Source organism: Gouania willdenowi, chromosome 3, assembly GCF_900634775.1.
Source record: "Gouania willdenowi chromosome 3, fGouWil2.1, whole genome shotgun sequence".
In the NCBI taxonomy this organism is placed as follows: domain Eukaryota; kingdom Metazoa; phylum Chordata; class Actinopteri; order Blenniiformes; family Gobiesocidae; genus Gouania; species Gouania willdenowi.
In genome coordinates, this window is record NC_041046.1 from 20,254,652 (window position 1) to 20,270,781 (window position 16,130).

General features: G+C 36.9%; 1 protein-coding gene across 2 annotated transcripts in view; it reads left to right on the forward strand.

The window, feature by feature from the left end:
- Positions 1 to 16,074, forward strand: part of nfatc3a (nuclear factor of activated T cells 3a) — an 82,507-nt gene extending 66,433 nt beyond the window's left edge. For both annotated transcript variants that reach the window (XM_028475896.1, XM_028475906.1), the window contains one exon: positions 14,261 to 16,074. In XM_028475896.1, the coding sequence (XP_028331697.1) occupies positions 14,261 to 14,325 (65 nt within the window). In that variant the 3' untranslated portion in view covers positions 14,326 to 16,074. The remainder of the gene's footprint in view (positions 1 to 14,260) is intronic.
- Positions 16,075 to 16,130: the final 56 nt, after the last annotated feature.

Below are 16,130 nucleotides of genomic sequence, written 5' to 3' on the forward strand. Positions count from 1 at the left end.
ATTTTATTCGAAAGACTATGACTAAAATTAAATCAAAATTTGCCATCAATATGAACCCTGCTTTGCATCAAGCTGAAGTACAGGTTGAATGGATGCACCACAGTGCTGTAGGTCGTCTCTGTGTTGGTATTTTATTCAACATTTTTCTGTGACTTTTAAGTCTTGAAAAAAATATTAATTTGGTTACGTCCACCTTGAATCTCTCTAACTGTCTAAGCTATTTGAACAAATTACACAAACGCGCCACCAAAAGGGCTCATTTAACCTCTATTGACACAATTTTTGTGTCTGTATCAAACTGTCTTTGTTTTACTGCTTTACCACAAAATGTGCATCAGGTGTTTTACGATAGTCATCAGTTGGCTTAGCGTCATTACATAAAATTCAGCTTTAACATGTAAATGTCCTCGTAAGATTTAGATGGTTCTCTTACAGCGAGTAGCCAAGGTGCCCAAGTCAAAAAAAGATTTCTTTTTTTTACACACCACATGGGATAAATAAAGTTCCCCCTGCGTAAGCAAAAGAAAACATAATCAACCTGTGTTCACAGCCCCTTAAATAGACCATGGACTAACCCATTCATCAATGTGTGCGTTAGTTCCATATTTAGTCAGTTTTAAAACCCACAATAAATATTTACACAGTCAATAAAAACACATTTACAAAAAATAGCTCTTTGCCCACGATTGGCATAATCAATGTTATACCGTTTTAATCTAAACTTTCTACTCCTTAACCTCCCCTCCCTCTGGGCCACATGGTCCCATCTGATTTGGCTGATTGTGTGCACCTGCTTGCACGTCCATGCTGGTGCCAATGACCTCAAAGAAAGAGAAGTCAAAGATCACAGAAATGAAACCCATCAATAAATGTATGTGCAGAACCTAATACGAGCCATTTTTAGTTTGAAACACAAAAGTAATAGTAAGGAACTGTGAATTAGTAAGATTCAAATATATGAAAATACCAAATGATGATAAACGTAGGAGGTGAGGTGGAGCGCATACATAAATCCAAGTACTGCCCCTAGGGTGTACTGGTGGTACTGCTGTATATTTTCTTTATACAAACCAAAATTAATGCACACTATGCACCAAACACAATCTGTATAAATATTGAAGATAAATGGACAACAACAATTTTTATAGAGATTTGTAACCAGTTTCTGTGATCTATTGATACATAAGTGCTTACAGTTAATACCAGCTCAATATTAGCTAACACTAGACTGTGTGCGTGCGTGTGTGTGGTGTAAACCCCAGATTATCTTACTTGTGTGCCATGATGACTTAAAAACGTTTTTATTTTGTACTTCCTCAGCTCAACACAATGACAAATGTCTAGGAGTCTTTTCCCTCAGTGCAAGTGGAAACGAGCTGTTTGTGTCAACTTTCCACACAATTATAGCATTAGAGTGTGGTGCAGAGACCTCGGTTAAGTTTGGGGGGAGAAGGAAGGAGAAATTGTAAATCCCTCAGTTAAATGAGTGGAAGACACTCTAAACTCTTGGTTTGTCCTGTTTGTACACACAATACAAATTCATAATACAAAAATAAGATAATCACTATTTTCCTATTTCTCGCCTTCAAGACTGCTCCAATTCTTTTCTACAATCACAGTAAAATAGGATCCCAAATACTTAATGATAATATATGTAAGTATCCATTTGTTATTCAAGAGCTAAAAGAATCTTGGTGAGATTGAACTTGGTCTGAAGGTCACCTGCTCCCTGGGCGAGCACTGTGGCGATACCAGAAGACATTTTATGTGAGAGCTGATTCATTGTGCACACACTAACGTACCTACCCAATGCGCCAAATTTCAACCAAGCGCACCAACCAGGCCGCGCTCTGGCTGTCCTCCACCACCCCGGCTGTACTGGCGGTGCTGGTCGTGGTCAAACATGACTCAGCTGATCTCACGCTAGCCAAGCAATCTGGACTTCAAGTGACTCAAGATTCAAAATATATAGAGATTTCTATTTTGGCGATATATAGAATTACAATATCGCTTATATCGATGTGTTTATTTTTTACAGCTTATTTTGTATTGAAATACTTGTTTTAGGAGTCACTGCTTTCACTACTTCTCAGAAAAGCATGAAAAGCACAGTTAGATGATCACTGAGTGTGTTCTCACCCAGACCTTCCCTTAAACAAGCCACACTACAGGGAAAAAAGTGGCACATTTTGTGGCATTTTTCACCGGAAAATTTAACCCAGAATAGTTTTTCTGGTGAGACTTAATTTGACTTAAAAATATTGAGGTTTATATTACATATCGTCATTTTGAGAAAAAATATTGAGATCTGAGTTTTGGTCCTTATCGCCCAGTCCTACTCTGGACTTTGGTGCCTGTTTGAAGTATTTTTGGATCATGAAACCAGTAACAAAGAAAATACTTTCAAACAAAAATCAGCAGAGCTGGGATTCACAACAGCGATGGGAAATTATTTACAAGATCAATGCATTACCATGAATGAGCAGGTAGCTCACATATAATGTGACAGCCATACTACTTTACTTATTCGGAAATGTAACTGTTTGGATGGCTACATAGTTTTACTAATAAAAGAAGAGTTTTTCCCAGTCCACTGGCAGTGTGAAACTAGAGCTTGGCAATATGGACCAAAACTCATATCTTGATATTTTTTCTCAAAATGGCGATATACGACATAAATGTCAATAATTTTAATTCAAATGAAGTCTTAACAATTCTGGGTTAAATTTGCTGATGCAAAATGCCACACAGGCACATTTATTAACAAACAATTACTATGTGCCACTTTTGGCTTTTTTTCTTATAAGGGACAGCATGTGTGAGTGAGTTCTGTAGTGTGGCTTTGTTTAGTGGACGGTCTGGACTAAGACACATGCAGCAATCCATCCAACTGTGCTTTTCATGCTGTTCTGAGAAGTGGTGAAAGCAGTGACTTCTCAAACAAGTAGTTTGATACAAAACAAGCTATAGAAAATATATATACTGTATATCGATAAAGGTGATAATGTAATTTTCTATATCGCCAAAATAGAAAACTAGATATATCTTGAATCTCGATGTATCGCCCAGCACTATGTGAAACCCTCATAAGAGAGCAGATGCTCTGGGACGCAAACTGGGATTTTTCACATTTACACCTGTGGGTAATAAATATGTTATTACGCGTTTCAAATTGCCAACAGAACAGACAGAAAATGTTATTAGGTCATAAAAAATTCTGCAATCTGTTAGACATTTAGGTGATGGAGCTCGAGTTGGTTTCCTTTTAAAGTTCTGCTTAGTAAAACCACCATCATGAGTCTGTTGACGATCCCTTAACGTTAGATCAAATGGTAAATCCAGTCATGATTTATATAGAGAAAGTGAGTTTGTAACGAGCTTCTCCTGAGTGCCCTCGCCCACTAACACTTACCAAAGAGAATCACATTAAAAAGCTGTCAGTAAGCAGCAGGATCACAGTTAAACGAACAAATGAGGACGAGGATTTACCGACTCCATCACTACACAGATTGTAATCAACTGACCAGGCTTTTCCAATATGTGTGATCACACTGCATTTTTTCCAGCTCTGCTCTTATAACTGAGGCTTTGTAAATGTCATTATGGGTTTTGCAAATGGAAACTACACTTTGATATTCCTTTGTTCAGGCCATCCAAGCCTGTCTGTCTTCTCTGGATTTCCATCGGGGCATGTTGTCTTCATTATCTGGACTGCAGAATCACTCGTTCTTTTGGGGTATTTGCTTTAACAGCTTTGCCAGGGTAATGTTTTTGCTCAGCTTGGGTCAGGAAACTTTCTTCACTTTGTCACACAAGGTTGTGGTATTAAGCCCGTTTCCATTTCCACAGTAGACATGTTTATCTTTCTCTATGTCCGTCAGCCTTTTTCACTTCTGTTTTGCATTATGGAAATCTCTACAGTATGACTGCTTTGACATTTACTTTGGAAGCGGTGTTGTGTGGGATGTGAAGATTGAACAATTGCCTTATCCTCTTCTTTTTGTTTTGTAAATGTTCTTTAATTAAAGCAAATCTCAAAAGAGACTTTAGTTCTAAAATATTCTAAAGTGTTGATACAAAAATAATCCAAACCTTGTTTAATTCCAAATCGTGGTTATTGATTAGGATAACAGATGCATGTGTCTGTGGAAAAGAAACTGGCAGCTGTCTCTACTGAGCAAAAAGACACATAACCAATAAAGTGAGTGTTTTTAAAGAGCATTTCAAATGAACGCTGCATGCATGCCCAAGTTAAAATGATAAAACCATCTCACAGTGTGAAATGATGCTACAAAGCACAACAGACCAGCTATTTCAACTTAGAAAATGATTCCGACGCCTTTAATGCTTAAATGTACTTGAACTACATCTACAATAATTTGAAAATATAATGACTTCTTAGAAAATCCAATCAATAATTTGAAAAACATTTTATCAAATATTTTGCTCTAAACAGATAAGATGAAAAACTCCTTGTTTATAAAGAAAAACAAAACATGTACCATTATGTCAAGGCATAGACAAGACTTCAAAAAACTATTAAACACTATCAAATTTTGAAAAGTATTCACGGCACATGATACAGCTTTATTCCTGAATTTAATACATTTATTTTTCCTTTAAAACTCAACAGACTTTTCACCCAACTGTTTGCAAATTATGTAAAAATTAAATTAAGATATCACTGGCGGTGATTGGCTTTGCTATTGAGCAACTTTGGCAATAATATTAATGACATTCTTAAATGTTTTTTAAATGTGACGCCTCAAGCCTGGCACAATCTTCTTTGCTGCACCTTTCAAGTTCAATCAGCATTGAAAAGAAGAGTCGGTGCAACGACGGTTTCAGAACGATGTTCAATTGCTTTTAACGGTCCTGTATTATTCTATTTTTCACCCATCTCCAATTTTTCTAAGAACCGCAACAACATAGTATTTGAGATTTATTTTCTCAAACTCGACGTGTTTTCTGGAGTTTTAGCCATCTGAAAAGTCGCTTTCAGAGCACTACTAAAAACAGACCGTTTTATAGCCTTAATGCATATGCATGAGTAGGCGTGTCTGTTGATGCTGACTCCACGGCTTGCTCTTGGAGAGACAGTAATGGCTGCTAAAAGTGAAACTGCTTGTGAGTGTTCGCGCTACGCTCCGGATTATCTCTATACTGAACTTAAAGATATTAGCTGTAGATAAACCGCATTGACGATGGCCTGCCTTCACCATGTTCGTTTTACCTGTGAGGTAGTTAAAGAGGGGGGAGCAGCAGCAGCGGAGTAAATTGTCAGCTGTTTCAAACACCCACCGGAGCTGCTAAGTTGCTTTCTTGTCCTCCTCACCTCTTCTGACCACAGGAATAGTTCATTTAAGGTGATATTCATTTGTTTTGTCTAACCGTTGTGTCGCATTGTGTCATAAACACGTCAGATCATGTCATAAAGGCAATACGAGGCAATATACAGCTGCTAAAAATGAAACCGATTGTGAGCGATTTGGATTTTTCCCACTTATGAGTTATAAGGGTACAAAAATCCAACTGCCCGTCACTGTAGCAAAACCATTATAAAGTACATTTTTCCCAATACCACCCCTTTACGTCTGAGCTTTGGCTTGGCCAATCAAAGACATTCACAGAAAGCTAAAAGATGATCTGTCTCCCCAGAGCACTCTTTAGCAAAATGTGTCTGACATTGCTGCATTTATCTTTCTATCTATTATGACTAGTGTCCCAGTGAAAAGCATCCCAAATGCATGATGCTGCCACCACCATGCTTCACTGTAGAGATGGTGTTGGCCCAAGGGATTAGGAGTGCCCGGTTTCTTTAAAACATGATGCGTGGCACACATGGCAAAGAGTTCCATCTTTGCCTTTTTAATATTTTAAACAGTTTTTGGGTGGCTTCCATCTGGCTTTTGATTGGTGGTTTCTCCCCCGATCACTCAATTTAGATGCGGCCGGCCAAGTCGAGAATGAGTCCTGGTGATTCCACAACTTCTTCCATTTATTAAGAATGCAGGCTACTGGGCACATTGGGACATTCAAAGCAGCCTTAGCAGCCTCACATTAGTGCCAGGAGACAGTGGTGTCTCAGAGGTCTACAGATAACTTCTTGGACTTCATGCTTTGTTTGTGCTCTGACTTGCACTGTCGACTGTGGGACCTTATATTGAAAGATGTGTGCCTTCCACATCATGTCCAATCAAGGGAATTTATTTAGTTCAACGAAGCTGTAAACATGTCAAGAATGATCAGTGGAAACAGGAAGTACCTGAGCTCAGTTTTAATCTTCACGGCAAAGGCTCAATACTTATGTACATGTGATGTTCATTGTTTTTTATTTGAAAAGAACCTTTCACGTTGTCATTATTTTAAACCTCCGTTCGTCTCAGTCAGAGGACAGATATAGACAGTTTCTAAGTATTGTAATGATGATTAGGATCGTAGTGATTTTACATTGTAACTCACAAAGCAGAAGCAAAGACCCTGAAATACTGAAGCCAAACAGTTTGGTTCATGATGTTGCATTGGGTGCTAACCATTCAGTGGAGACACTAATGCTAGTTTTGTAATGCTAAGTTCAAGTTAATTTGCTCAATCATTATAATCACTGTAACACTGTTGATGTAAGCAGAAGTCATGTGATGTTGGACCATGTATAAGAAATGTGGATTGGTTAAAAAAAACCAAAAAAACAGTGCTAACTGAACCCTAAATTTAACATTGGCTGTAATTCACCGTTTGTTGTTGTTTTAGTGTAATAATGCAAGTAATTGGGATTACTTGTGAATAACTGATAACTGTAATGGGTTAAAGAACATGATGTACTGTAATTAATTTGATTAAAAATAAGTTTTAGGTTTTAGTTTACACACTTTAATGCAATCTTAGGGTCACCTGAAATGTGAGGTTTTTTTTTTTTTAAATCAAATTAAAACAACACACAATCCTAAACAACTGTATTCTATAGGCCTACTTTCACTTGGTCAAATATAAATCTAGGTCAATCTAGAAGAAAAGAAAGAAAAATGAAATAGAATAAAACAGTAATTAAAAAAACGAAATAAACTATAGCATGAAGATATCTGAGCTGGCGTATCGTGTCACATTGCCCACTAATCCTAGCTACTCTGTATTTGTATTTAGTATAAAAAACATGATCTCAAATTAATTCTGGAAAACAATCTTTGAGGTCATAATGGGGGTCACGATCCAAAAAAAGCTTGGGAACCCCTGCTTTAACGAATGAACAAATGAAAATTACTGGTAAAATAACTGTCAGTTACTGGTCGTTTTCGCTAAAGTTGTGAAGAAGGGAAACGTCCTGAAACCTAGAAATCTAAGGCTGTGGTGGTGAGTCGTATGTGTATTTGGAGCAGGGAGCTCCCCTTCCACTCATCTGTAGAGGGTCTCCCACACTCAGAGCCAGAGTTACAGCAACGCACACACGTCACACACACACACAGCACTGATTCATCACTACCAAGAACAACAACAGTAAATCTGAGAGAATTTCAGGCTTTGCTCCAATCCAATTTGTTTCCAACCTGACTCACACTGACAAACCGCTCACCTTCAGTTTCCTGATATGATGATATTATACATCAGGGGTCCCCAACCTTTCTGAAACTGTGAGCTACTTGAATACTCCTAAGAGCCACCGCTTGAAAAGCACGTTTTAAATAATAAATGTTCACGGTTTCACTTTACCTAGAGGCTAAGATAATGAAGGAAGGCTAGCAGTAACTTAAAAAGGTAGGAAATGTTTAAGTTTCAACATGAAACACTTAATGCATTTGTTTCATTTTCAATGCATTTCATAGAAAATTATCCTCTTTCTGTTTTACTAGCTACTAACAAACAACTTTTAACTAACAATAAAACATGACATGTTTGTACAATTTAACTTTTTTTTTTTACATTTCCAACAAAAATCTACTTTGGGGTTATTGTAGTTTTCTCATTTATTTATTTATATATTTCTTTTTTAAAATGTATTCGATCACAATCCAAACCAACTCTGCAGCATCTTTAAAATCCTATCGACTGAACACATTGCACAAAGTTTTGTATTTACTGATCAAAAAATGACGACAAGACAGCGGTATTAAACTTTAGGGTTAGTTAACCCTAAAGGCTAAGTACTAACTACATCAGTCTGATGTATTCATCTTTTTGAGTTTGAATCCTAGAGAGTTAAACAGATTTCTAATGGAGCTCATTGATGACTAGAGCTGCTGAGGGCACCTCACATGGTCCATGCGGGCTACCTGGTGCCCATTGGCCACATGTTGGTGAACCTTGTTAGACATGATAAAAAATAACTATTATTTTTTATATCTAAACTCATCTCTGTTAGAGAATGCATTTGTGCCCTAAATCTGATTAGATAAATGGAATAAAATAAACTGGATCAGTTTGAACTAAAGAATAATATGTTGTTCCATGCATTCAGCTCTCTTTATTTCACATTATATTATTAATAACCTCATAAATCTACTAAAAGCCTTCTCAATCGGCTCTTTTGGGAGGAAAAGTGAGTTGAACTGGAATATTTCCATTTCCTGAAGAAACTGCAAGTGACGATGCAGGTGCTGGCCCGCATCACACTGCATTAGTTTTAGCATTAGCCTAGTATTAACATTAACGTAGCATTAGTATTAGCCTAGCATTAACATTAGCCTAGTATTAGGAATAGCCTCGCAATAGCATTAGCACAAACTTAAAATTAACTTAGCATTAACCTAGTGTAAACATTTGCCTAACATAAGCATTAGCCTAATCCTAGCATTAACATTATCATCATCCTCACTATTAGTAATAATCGCAGCACCCGATCAGATCAGCAGAATTTCACTTCATTTGTATGAGTTTGTTATTTATCAGTAGAAAGGTTAATGTTTACCGACCAACAGTCTAACCAGCACAGGGGAAGGTGAAAGGTTTCTGCAGACACCCACTTGATGTGGGTTTTTCTCCCTTTCACACTACACTGCTCATATTCTGCTTGTATTGGAGCAAAAACACTGCCCTTTCTAGTGTAGTGCATCGCTAAACACTTCACCCTATTTTCTTTATTAGGACACAGTTTGCCAAGCACTGTACACTTGAGTTAAAAGTGCACTTTATTGTCAAAATGTAAACGTTGTTTTCAAAATGAGCACACAGAGCAAAAGTAGCACACTGCACTGCTAAATACAAAACACTGTTTCTCACTGTGTTCACATGAAGTATTAAAAAAATGATACAGTCCGAAAAAAAAAAAATGGCAACTTCCAGTAAACACAAATGCAAATTATGAATGAATCAGAGGCAAGGCAATGTATTTGTATATCGCATTTCATACACAAAGAAACTCAATGTCCTTTACATGATCAAAAAATGCGACAGAAAAAATTCAACAGTAAAATCAGCAGCAAAAACATTATAACAATAACATGACCAAAAATCTCCCTCTCAGTCATATGCGGTAGAGAAAAACAGTGCCTTTAACTTGGATTTTAAAACGTTTTCATTGGAGGGGAACATTGCATTACTAAATAAAAATATGACAGTGCTGTATTATACACAGTACAACACAGTCTCTACAACGTGTGTTCAAATGAGCAAAACATGTGTTCCGTGTTTTACAAAAAGAGTGCAAGAGTTTTGGAAAACGTGTGCAAACCATGAATTGTGTTCATGGTTTTGAGAAACGGTTGGTGCAGCCAATGGAAGTTTTAGTGTTCTGTCAGTCGAGACACACTGTAATGATGAGCTAACGTCTCTCTCCGAAGATGCAAAAAACACTTTAGTGAAGTGAAAAAAAAAAAAAGTTTAATTAAATTATGAAGCAGAAGATTCATATCTGGTTGTATAACTGCTGCAAAGTGTTCCTCTAGAGGTCACAAGTTTAAAAGCCATGTCACGTTTCTTTTACCAGCCTTTAGTTTTAAATTCATGTGTCACATCAACACATCAGAAAAACTGACCTATTTACATGTCCCACCTTAATACTACACTGTCCACAGAGAGGTAGACGTTGGCTCTGACAGTCACATGGTTTCGACATATGCTTGTGTGTGTGTGTGTGTGTGTGTGTGTGTGTGTGTGTGTGTGTGTGCCGGGCTGGGAAAGGAAGAGCCTCCCACGCTAACAGGATGATGTGAGTGATGGTGGCCAGACACAAAGGCAAACAGCAGAAAACACAAATAATTTAGTCTGAGGCTCTAAGCCCTGTGTTTAAACTGGGGTGCACTTACTTGTCTTTGTATCTCTGGAAGAGAAACTCATAGAGCAAAGAGGAACCTGTGACCTCTCCAAGCACATGCACTCATGTTTTCTAGTCAAATCCAGTCTCCGGGGTTGGTTTGCTCACTGCTGCGGCCTGGGGTAACACTTTACAACCTGTAATATTTCCTTAAAGGAGACACAACGCTTCATGCACAGACAGGTATACCCTGGTATACCCTCCCAAACCAGTTCCATGCAGTCAGAGGTGAAAGTAACGAATTACAAGTACTCATTGAGTTGTTTTTTGGGTACTCTCTAAATCAGTAATTTTACTTGTACTTAAAAAGAGTAACTAAATTTAAAAAATGCCTTGATTATGGGCGGGGCTTCTGGAGCAGTTAAGCCACACCCAGTTTATACTATAAAATCTCCAATGAACAATCTATGCTATGCTAACTAGCTGCTCATTACTCAATATACCTCTCTATTCACTCTTCTCTCAATCTAACCCACTCACCACAGATTGTAGAGCCCACAGGTGCTAGTTTTTATAAAAGGGGCGGGGCTAACAGTGTTAGTTTGTGACGCAAGATGGTCCCAAAACGTCACATGATCTTGTTATCAGCCAATGGCAGCAATTAATTGTAATAGCCGGGTTTCAACCCATAGAGGGCAGCCACTCTGACATTTTACAACTGAATAGGCTAAATTAAAATAATTTGATCAGTCAAAAGCACTGCTTCATAACCAAATACGTTTGTATTCAGCAGAAACAAGTGGTTTTGGGGTTTAGTTACTGTTTAAGTCTGTTTTAAGAGAAGTAAAGTAATAAGTTACACTTCTACACCCAACCGTTACTGAGTAAATTATTATTTTTAGTTTTAAAATGATCAACTGACATTGTGAAACTACAAAAAAAGACAACAATCAACTACAACAATCAACTACAACTACAATAACATTGTAGACCAACCAGATCATGCAGCGCATGGTGCCAAAACAGCACTGAATGTGGTTATTTTTATTTTAGTTCATAAATATAGTTATACTTTTTTAGTCCTTTTTTTTTTTTTTTTTAATGGAATTCATTGGTGTTATTTAATTAAAAAAAATTACATTTTGACAAACCTTTTATTTTATACAGATGCCTTTTGTGGAAAATAAATGTAGTTCCAATTGTGCAAGATTTAATCTCTTCCTTTTTAGGTTTTTATATGAGATGTTTACTGTATGTAAGAAAACTGTGGCAAGACTTATTACCAAAAATCATATCGAATCTGGCACTTTTTTAACCAATAGTCAGCCGACCACCAGGGGGCAAAAACACATGGTTAAGGCTTCATTAAGTTGCCTCAATAACAAGTGTGCGACCCTTTAGCAGCAGCTTTGAGTCACTTGGTGAACTGATGAGTGTTGTAATAGTTTCCAATAAAAGTGTATTTATTCAGTTACGCTTCATTGGTACATTTTAAATTCTTCTTTTTTTAAATATTATTTAAAACTTTATTTTGTACTGTAAATTGTTCACGTATTGTTTGTTTAAAAGTAGTGCAAAAAAAATAAAAATACAGATTTTTTTAACTGACATGATAAATAATAGTTATTATAATCGTGATGACAATATTGATCTAAATAATTGTGATTACCATTTTGGCCATAATCGTGCAGCCCTAACTTAAAGTAATAGTTACTAGTTACTTTCCACGGTTCTCGTGCATACAGTAAACATCTCATGTATAAACCTAAAAAGGAAGAGATCAAATCTTGCACAATTGGAACTAAATTTATTTTCCACAAAAGCATCTGGATAAAAAATGTAAAATTAAAAAAAGATAATAATAATAATAATAATAATAATAATAATAACACCAATGAATTCAATTCAAGATTTTAAAAAATGTCTCAGGCTCTAAGTATAGATAAATGTATTAACTCTATGTGGGTAACAACATAATAGGAAGGAAACACAACCTGAACCATAGAAAATGGTTGGGCTTTCATCAGAAATGGCACAACTAGGAACATATGGATTATGTTCAAAAATAATAATTTACTCAGTAATGGTTGGGTGTAAAAATGTAACTAATTACTTTACTTCTTTTTAAAATGTACTTAAGTACATGTAAAATGACTGATTTAGAAATATAGTCAAAAAAGTACAAGTACTCATAAAAGCAACTCACGTATAGTAACATGAGTACTTGTAATGTATGACTTTGTGCTAACAGCACACCTCAATGACTCAGTGTGCTGGGCTGATGATGGGTGTACCTCTCCTCTGTCACAATGTGTGACCTTTACATTTGCCAGTGTTTCTCTCTATTTTCCACTTTCATATTTTGGCAATTTTGAGTTAAAGCTCCAAAGACGAACATAAACATAGCATTGCACTGCCACCTGCTGGCTGGCTTAGAAATATCATCTAATGCTGGGGTCACCAACCTTTCTGACACTGAGAGCTACTTCATAGGCACTAAATAGTCTAAAGGGTTACCAGTTAGAAAAGAGCTTCTCAAATATTACATTTTCACGGTTTCAGTGTAATTAACGGATAAGATAATATGGAAAGCTAGCAGCAACTTAAAAAGGTAGGAAAAATTTAAGCTTCAACATGCAACACTTTATTTCTCCTAATTTATTAATTTTTTTTATTTTCTACAATTCAAAATACCCAAGTTTATTATATATAACACACAACAACCCATACATCAGATCTGCAACATTTAAAAACATTTGTCACAATGTTTCAGTAAAAATAAACTTTTTAAGATGGTTAATTTAATACTAATGGTTTATCACATGCAGCAGTATTTAACTTTACTAAATCTACATCTGTCATCTGTATGAGTTTAAATCCCAGAGAGATTTTAGATGGAGCTCATTATTGACTAGAGCTCCTGAGGGCCCCTCACATGGTCCATGAGGGCTACCTGGTGCCCACGGGCCAGGGTTGGGGTCGATTACGGTACATTTTTCAGTTACAGTTACATTTTAAATTACAATTCGATTATGATTACAGTTACCAGCTTTTTTTTAATTTATTTATTTATTTTTTAATAGAATTAAATTACAATCATATTTTATCCTCAAAAAGTCAATTACAAATACGTTCTTAATTATTAAAATTCAATTACAACAAGAATATTTGTATCTCCTGAAGAAAATGCAAGTGAGGATGCAGGTGCTGGCCCGTGTTGCACTGCATTAGCTTAGCATTAGCATTAGCCTAGAATTAACTTGTATTAACCTAGTGTTAGCAGTAGCCTTGTGTTAGCATAGCAATAGCAGTAGCCCAGCAATAGCCGAGCAATATCATTAACCTCGCATTAGCCTGCTGTTGGCAATAGCCTAGTGTTAGCATTAACCTAGCATTGGTACTAACCTAGCATTAACATAACATTATCCCAGCATTAGCAATAGCCCAGCAATAGCATTAACCTAGCATTAACACTAACCTAGCATTAGCCTATTTTTAGCAGTAACACTATCCTAGCATTAGCATTAGCCTAACAATGGCATTAGCAGAACATTAGTAATAAGGTTGAAAACATTTTAAATGGGCTGTAAAATACACTAAAAACAAATATCTATCATCTAATTTATTTCCTATCTATTGGTTACTTTGTTAGGCTTCCTAATCAATAAAAATAATAGGTTTTAATATTTTTGGTGTGGGTGTCTGAGACTTTTCTGTGTCAGTATATTATTAAATTAATTTTTTTTAGATGGTAAAATGTGGGAAACTTTGATATGAAACATATTTTAATAATTGTTAACGACATATGTGTAGAACTGTAACATGGTTGCCCAGTTTTGTGTTAAATTATAATTGACAATTTTTATAGAATTTTCATGGCAATTTCAATTACAAAGTCAACCATCTAAACTCAATTACAATTTAATTATGGTTACGACAGCAACAGGTTTTTAAAACTACTATTACAATTACGCCATAATTGTTATTCATTATCAATTACGCCATAATTGTAATTATATCACCATGTTGCTGGCGCCTGATCTAATGAAATGTTTCTGTGTTCCTGTTTCCTCCCAGTTAATGAGATCATCGGCAGAGACATGTCCCATGGTCACCCACCATCCCACATCCCACAGCTTTAGCCATCAGCCACAACCTGACCATGTGATCATGTGACCATGTGATCATGTGACCAGGTCCTGGTGCTGCTCCAGGTAGAAAAAGAAGTCTGGACCTGCTGTGGAGATGCTGAATTACATCAGAATGTGGGAAAAAAAAAAAAACCATGAGTCCAGCGTGTGTCAAAGACCCGTCAGGTGTGTGAGTTCTCTAAACATCACAGTCTTCCTGACCAATCATCTCTCTGCTAGAGCTCACACACCCTTCAGTGACAATCCAGACAATCCTTGGTCCTCTCACCAGCAGCCGCTCTCAGGAACCAGGGCCACAAAGAAGAGACGTGTGACATCGTGTGTCGGCAGGATCCGGAGCTTATTCAGGCTTTTTGTAGAACCTTTCTCAGGCACCAGTGTTATGCAGCATCAAAATGGTAAAACGCCCACAATCCTTCAGGGCTCGTTGTCTGCACAAGTGTGGACCCAAACAAGACTTTAAAGAGTAACTGAACCCCTGCTTTCTGCTAAACTGCCACTAGGGGGGGAAATTAAAACAATGCCTTGATTATGGGTGTTACTTTTGTAGCACTAAGACACGCCCACTCAGCAGTGACAGACGGTAATACACACAATGATTTGTCTACACACACACACACACACACAGCGAGTTCATAAGCTGAGACGTGTCACTACAATCACAGACACACACAATCACGATGTGGAGCTCGTACACAGCAATAAGACGTATACACACGTCCGCACACACACAGAGACAAAAGGGAATACACACATGTGTCTGTACACACACACACACATAGCTTGATGAACCCTCTGATTAGCGCAGAATCTGGTCTTTATAGAAGAACAGCGTCAAAAACATCACAGCTGAAGAGAGGAGTTCCACAATCTGGCTGTCAATCAATGGTCACTGAGGGCTGTGATTGGAGGAAAACATCCCACTTCCTCTCAGCTTTTATAGGAGGGGCGGGGAAAACAGTGAATCCAAATCTGTTTCAGCGAATAGCAAAATTCACTGTGATAGCTGGTGTTTAACCCTTAAAGGGCCAGTAACTGACATTTTACAGTTAAATATGCAAAATTAAAATACTTTTGCTAAAATAAAAAAACAGTGCGACAAGGATTAATAAACAGCACTACTTAATAACCAAATACATACGTATTCAGCAGAAAAAAAGAGGGTTTGGGGTTTGGTTACTCTTTAACAATGATTATTTTAAGGTTTAAGAACTGGTTTGATCTGAAGTTTAATGACAACACCTGCTCCTACAGGCCGACAGGTCAGGAGTGTGGGGGCAACATGCTACATTCCACCTTTTTAGTAAAACTCACTGCTCTGTAGTCATTACTATGGGCTAAATCTCCCTTCTGTATCCCATTGGACAAATGCCTTATTATTAGCACTTATTAGCAGTGTTGGAAGCGTGAGAGAGAGCTTTGTGTTGGTTTGCACAGCAGGATTTCAGTAGGACAATAGGACTGTTTCTTCCTGAGGCTGACGTCATGTGCAGGTACGAATGTGAGAAAAGTTGAGAATGTAAAGAAGCTAAAGTGTCTCCATAGAAACGCTGTCAAATTTTTACTAATGCAATAAGTAATGCATGTCTCCCAGGGGCCCCAGTGTGCCTTCAGTTTCCCCCACAGTGTTAAGACAGCCTCTGATGATAGGGAAAATTCATTTTCTTTTACAATTTTTTTTTTTTTTAAAGATAAAATGTACATGTTCAGGGTTGAAATTAAAAAAAAAAAAAAAAAAAATACTTAAAATCTGGAGCAACGAGCAGCAGAATTCAACAGGCGTTTCCAACACTTCA